Source organism: Leopardus geoffroyi, chromosome C2, assembly GCF_018350155.1.
Source record: "Leopardus geoffroyi isolate Oge1 chromosome C2, O.geoffroyi_Oge1_pat1.0, whole genome shotgun sequence".
Taxonomy (NCBI): Eukaryota; Metazoa; Chordata; class Mammalia; order Carnivora; family Felidae; genus Leopardus; species Leopardus geoffroyi.
The window spans coordinates 83143555-83149807 of NC_059333.1; the positions used below are offsets into that span (position 1 = coordinate 83143555).

The 6253-nt window shown below is 46.5% G+C and overlaps 1 protein-coding gene across 3 annotated transcripts; it reads right to left on the reverse strand.

Annotated features, from left to right (window-relative positions):
• Nucleotides 1-2226: 2226 nt before the first annotated feature.
• On the reverse strand, nt 2227-5831 carry POLR2H (RNA polymerase II, I and III subunit H). Of its 3 annotated transcripts, none has more exons than XM_045502763.1 (5): nt 5601-5831; nt 4552-4635; nt 4375-4468; nt 3743-3826; nt 2227-2597 (listed from the first exon to the last, which is right to left on the reverse strand). In XM_045502763.1, exons 1-5 carry the CDS (start codon nt 5671-5673, stop codon nt 2480-2482), a joined length of 453 nt encoding a protein of 150 aa, XP_045358719.1. In that variant the 5' UTR covers nt 5674-5831; the 3' UTR covers nt 2227-2479. The 3 variants fall into 3 exon arrangements, with proteins under 3 accessions (XP_045358719.1, XP_045358721.1, XP_045358720.1); XM_045502765.1 differs by lacking the exon at nt 5601-5831 and adding an exon at nt 4915-5050; XM_045502764.1 differs by lacking the exon at nt 2227-2597 and adding an exon at nt 3439-3647.
• Nucleotides 5832-6253: the final 422 nt, after the last annotated feature.

The window sequence follows — 6253 nt, forward strand, 5'->3', positions numbered from 1 at the left end:
AGGAATCCAGAGTTCCAAACACTGCCACAGATACCCCAGGATTACTAGAGGTATTCCAAAATAGAAGAAATGAAAGCCAGCATGCTGGGAACCTTACATATGTTACCTTTTATAGCGCTCACACAACTCTATCACCTTGGGATTATCATCTCTACTTTGCAGACAATGAAACTGAGGCTCAGAGAAGCCAGGCATTTTCTCAATGCTTACATAGCCTGTGAGCAAGAAAAGAAGAAACCCTAGGCTGACCAGAGCCCATATGGTCCCCAGTGTGGTGTACTGTCCAACAGATCATTCAGTGATTCTATGTATCAGGAAAGATTTCCAAGTCTTGGGGGAGTAAACAGACCAACAATTAAAAAGTTCTGAGTAGAAAACCAAAAGCTCTTGGAGGGGGTGACGAACTTAGACATCTCCAGGTGTCCTTCTCTCCCATCATGGATAGAACAGTTGCCATGGAGAAGGAATCAACAAATGCACAAAGCTCAAAAGTGTACGCAGCTCAGATGGTGTCAGTTTTTGCATGGGAGAGAACAGTTCATCCACACTACAAATTCCAGCATGCAGTCAAGGGAATGGTTAAGTAGAAATTGTAATTTACTGAAATACTAACCTGGATTAAATGTAATGATCAAAATGAAGAACCTTCTGGCACATGAAAGAGTCAGCACCCAGAACAAGATATGCCGAAGGGACCAAAGACAAAGGCTTAATAAGGGTTCTCAGCACAGTCAGATGAGAGACAAGGTTGGCAAAACTGCAAGAAGTATATAGCCAATAAGTTCCAGGCATCCAGTATCAGCATTGGACTTACTTCAGGGCAAATGCAAATAACTCCTGGGCTTCTCCAATGGGAACTCATCTGTCCATATTGAGAATCTACCCTTCCCAAAACATCGTCAGACTTATTCCATCCCTTCTTCCCTTTACACAAAAAGCAAAAAACTGTGACAACCAGAACACTCTTCTCTCTATTCAACTGCATGCCAGTTCTCTCTTCTGCTACCCAGGATAGCCAGGATAGTCTGCTATGCTACCCCACAAACTATTACTGGTAATTAAGTTTTCCCACTCTAACCTAAATCCAGCCTTCTCCAAAACCCCAAATCTGACTCCATGTAAAAAAGTTCTACGAGTCCGTGAAAATTCATTTCAACCCCCATTGCACCTTCTGTCCATCCCCCCCCCCCACAGTAAAGCAAAACACCTTTTCCTCCCCCCTGCAGAGGCCATCCATTTTCAACCCATTTCCCTAAATACTATTTCTAACACCTCATGTAAAGACCTGAAAATGATAGGGAAGGAAATACCCCAGGCATCCCAGCAGGGGGACCAGCTCCCATGGCAAAACCAGATCAAAAGAGAAAACTGCTTAATACACACTCACAATCTTTCTGGATCGTTACCCTGAATCTCCTAGGGGAAATAAGAGTCCAGAGACTTTCTCAGAGACCTCAAATGCCAGGCTAAAAAGCCAGCTCATATTCTGGAGTGCTTCTACAAGCATCACCATTTCCTCCATTTTGTTTTGCCCAGTTTTAAGTTAGGGACTGCAGTCAGGCTGCTCCATTGTCCTAGAACTGGACTGCCAGCCTCATTGGTATTGCTGCCTTGTCCACTTCACTGGTCTGTGCAGCAGCTGCCTGTTCAGTGGTACTGGTGAGAACCCCCACCACTCACCCTCCCTCCCTGCATTGCAGTAATGCAATGTAGAGCAGACACCTAGCTCCTCCACCTGTTCCTATAACCACCAAATCTGTTCTTCCTATTCTCTTCATAGTCATGTCCCATGCCTGTATCTAAAAGCTTCCACCCAAAGCTTCCACAAAAATGATGGACATTTCCAGGATATGCAAGTGGCTCATTTAAATCAACGTGATCTGACTTCCTAAGAGACTTAAAGTGTTGGAAGGACACAAGCAGGGCTCCTTGCCCATTCAAAATTCTATGCCAAATGGGTGGTATCTTCCGGTGCTGGGGTGCCCTCAGGAGCCAAAAGCACAACACTCTCCCAGACAGAAAATCACTTTGGAGGATAAATGTTGGGGTAGTTACCCAGAAGGCTGAGATAACCCTAAACCCAGATACCAAAAGGCTGGGATAGATCCTACATTGACATGTGATCATCTGGCTGTGGGCCAGAAATATAATATACCACAGGCAAAGTAGAAACAATGATTTTAGGGTAAATGCAAAAGACTTTTTTTTTAAGGGCAGGGCAGAAACGGATCTGAAAAAGTAAAGTTTAATTTAAAAATCATATACACACAAAACAACTTCTGATCCATTTTAAGCTCTCCCATTGGGTCTTTCACAGGCAAGTTTCCCATGGAGTCCAGACCACCTAAAGATGCACCCACAGTGGGCAGACAGACAGCCCCTCCTGAACAGGTGGTCAACAGTTACCGCTCCTCAGACTTGAATGAATGAATGTCCAAGCCCTAAGTGACTAAGCAGCAAGGTTGGCTTCCTGGGTGCTTCAGAAGGCCAGTTTCTTCATCAGCAGATAAACTCTGGAGTCCACTTCAAATCCGTGCAGGTTGTTGGCATCACCCTGCAGCCTCATGAGCAGGCCCCCATATGACACGTAGGCAGAGCTGAAATGGAAGGCCCCAGTCCCATGAGTCTAAGCTCTGGAGCGGCTACCCAGTGGCTCCCCATCCCAGCTTAAGAAAGAGAGGCACCCTTCTAGCGTCTGGTCATTAGGAACCAAAATTCAGACAAAGATGAATGCACAGATATGTGCATGGCAGTATTCCGGATATCAAACAAAGGTGGAAAATGCTACATGCCCAGAGTAATGGAAATGATCAAATGAACTAAGATAGATCCATTTACTGGAATGTTATGCTGCTATTAAAATGTTTAGGAAAAGCCTTAAACTGACATAGGGAAACCCATTTTACATAACTCAAAGCAAAAAGAGCAGAAGAAGGGGCGCCTGAATGCCTCAGTCGGTTAAGCGTCCAACTCTTGGTCTCGGCTCAGGTCATGATCTCACGGTTCATGAGGTGGAGATGCACCTTGGGCTCTGCACTGATGGCACAGAGCCTGCTTGGGATTCTGTTTCTCCCTCTCTCTCTCTCTCTCTCTCTCTCTCTCTGCCCCTTCCCCGCTTGCACTCTCTCTCTCAAAACTAAATAAATACTTAAAAAAAAAGAGAACAAACAACATGATCTCAAAGAAAAAAAAGTACACAGGAAAAAACCTAGAATACTCAAAAATGTTTATGTAAAAGATTCTCTTTGGGTATGGAATTATAGGTGATTTTTTTTTTGCTTCCTCACATTACTTCTCTGCTTTTCAAATTTCTTACCAAGAGCACATATTGTTTTAATAAGATTTTAAAGAACAGCTAAAATAGTTGGGCAGGGAAACCAAAGAACTAGGGATTGGATTGCAGAGTAGCAAAACACACACACAAATAAACAAAACCAAAAAAGTCTAGCAGTTTAATCACTTAATGCTGCATTTAGTTCCTGGGGAAGCAACCTGCCTTTGCACTTCACATAGCAAGATCATCGGCTTCTCACTTGGACCCCTGGGCCCTGAGGTCCTGACAAAGGGCCAAGTGAGCAGCCTACATTTCAGACTGGAAACTGTTCCCAGAACAGTCCCCTTCTGGGTCCTGCCTAGGTCTGAGGTGCCTGGGGAGAGACACAGGAAACATGAGCACGGCCCAGATTTTCAGAGCATGGCCCAAGGCAGGGGGACAAGGGTCTCACAAGACCATGGAACTTACAGACGCGTTGCTGCCTCAGTAGAAGTTTCGTCTCCCTCAATCCTGTATACTTTCCCATACATTACATACTCAAATTGGTCAGCCCTGTGAAACAACAATAGCAAGGTTATTCTTAAAAAAGTAGTTAACAATAACGAGAGGCCCTTTAATAATGGTAACTGATAACTAAGCGTCAACATTATGAAAACGGACGTCTTCCAGATACAATGCCATTTAGTCCTCACAGCGACCCAATGAGCAAAGCAGGACCATCCATACTTTACTGGTGAGGAAACTGAGGCTGAAAGAGGTTAGGTTGTTCAACAAATAAGTGGTAGGGCTGAGATTTGAACTCCGTGGAATTCCAAAGCCTTTCCATCACACCAAACTCTCTCCCAAGATGCAAGGTTCACACAGCTTAGGTCACTCAGTGGTCATTTCCTTAGCCATCAATAAACTACAACCCACAAGCACGTAATTACTGCTTGGATAAACACCTGGCTGTTCAAATTCTTAAGTGCAGCAATTTCCTTAAGGTTACTCAGATTCTGCTGATAATCATTTATTCCACAAATTAAATAAGGGTCTTTTCATACTACTTATTTACTTAATCTTCAGGCATATTTCAAGTGCTCCCTTCTTCACTTCCTCACCTGGAAGGCCTATCGTCTGTGGGGTTGTATTCACCATCATCCAGGGTACCATCTTCATATAAGGTACTGGCTATGACCAACCGGAACTTGTCACCTGAAAATAATGGCAATACCTGGGAGTGAAGAACGGCTAAAATGTCAAAAAGCCTCCTGCTATTGTCTGTGTTCAATACTTACCCAGGTCTACAGGGTAAATCTGGATGTTTACATCTAAGATTAGGTCCATCTTGAAAGATTCACTCTCACAATGTAGTCGAGACACTGGAGGGAAGCAGAGAAAAGAGTGGCATAGGTAATTGCCAGGCTCCAGCAAACGCTACAGACCCCGCTTTGGGGGATTATATGTAATTGAACACTCAGTCTAACCCAGTCTGCATCCACTAGCCTCTCATCTGCTCTCAGAGAAATGCAGAACCAGACATGTCAGAAAGAAAGGGAAGAAAACTATGGCAAGTGGACAGAATCCCAGAAAAAAACAAAGGTCCTCTGGCAATAAATAATATCCAGGTTCTAGGCCTGCCTGGGTGATTAAGAAACAACCTTGACTTTGGGCAAGTTATTCATTCATCCAAAGGTTTGTCCTTCGGTGCTGGCTGCTGTGCTGAGTGGATTATCGGGACTTGTAAGAACTGGTGTTTGTCTCGAAGAACATCTCAGTCTCCAAGCAAAGGAAGAGACATCAAGGAGGAACACTTCAATAATTGTTGATCAGTAACAGAATAAAGACGTGTATAGCAATCAATCAATTCTGACTAAGGGAGGACGTCACAAAGAACTAAAAATTCTTAGGACACTACAAGAATACAAGCTCTGAAGTCTGATTACTCACAATGTAGCCTTGGGTAGGTTACTTAACTTCTAGGAGCAAACTGGGTAAGTCACCACCTACCTCATGGAGGCTCTTGAAAGGAATAGGTAGGACCAAATGTGTGTAAGGTGCTCGATACAGCGCCTAGCTCAGAGTGAGGAGCGATTAGAAAGGTGCCCAGGAGTTTATCAGCACCATGAGAAAAACCCAGCCAGGCACAGGGCACAGCATATGTGAAGCCAGGCAGAGTTCCGAGTCTCCGTTGTCCATCTATAAAATGTTTCCCGAGGGAGAGTCCTCTATCAGGAACTGCCGGTAGGGGCAGGCCACGTGGGTGGAGTGAACAAGGGGCCCAGGGGCGTGTCCCCGAGGAGGTTAGCCCCTTCCCCTAAACCGCACCTACGTACACCTCACTTACCTCGGTCAAACTTCTTGCCCTCCGGGTCAATGTCTTTCACATCAAAAATATCCTCAAACAGGATGCCCGCCATGGTGAAACAGCCACGAGAGTAGCAGAGTGGCTGAGACCGCTACCACGACTAAGGGTACGCGCTTCCCCTCGCGTGGAGGGAGGGTAAAAGCGCCTACAGAGTGGCAGCAAGTAACTAGAATAACGCATGCGCGCCGACAAGGAGTAACGCCACCACTTCCGCTGCCTGGCTCTCGGGGCTTCCTAACTTCCGCCCCGAACGATTGCTTCCGAGAGTCCTCAGGATTTAGGGCGGGCCTCAGGGCCATATAACTCCGCCCAGGGCGGGGACACGACTAGTCCCACCTCCGGCCGTGGTGGCGCGGTTTCTCGCTCCCTGATGAGGCTCTACTGCGCCCTCTTGAGAGTCCGGGTTGGGAAGACCAGAATGCTTGCGAGCCTACCCCAGCCAGGGACCTTGATCCTTGGCCCAGAGAACCCCGACCCTAGCCCTATCCTGCTGGTCCGCGTGCCCGCCGAGGGCACAGTCCTCGCGGAGGGCAGGAGGAACAGAACCCCGCCCCCAGCGCGCTGACCCTGCAGAGCGCGGGGCCCAGTCCCTCCAGCTGGCACCGAGGTCCCCCAGCCCGGCCCCGACTGAC

Excerpts from the sequence above, each read along its gene's own strand:
- POLR2H (XM_045502763.1), bottom strand. The coding sequence starts at position 5,673 with ATGGCGGGCATCCTGTTTGAGGATATTTTTGATGTGAAAGACATTGAC. Across the intron at positions 4,636-5,600 it reads GGGCAAGAAGTTTGACCGAG|TGTCTCGACTACATTGTGAG; the intron begins GTAAGTGAGGTG and ends GCTTCCCTCCAG. Across the intron at positions 3,827-4,374 it reads ACAGACGATAGGCCTTCCAG|GGCTGACCAATTTGAGTATG; the intron begins GTGAGGAAGTGA and ends GTTGTTTCACAG.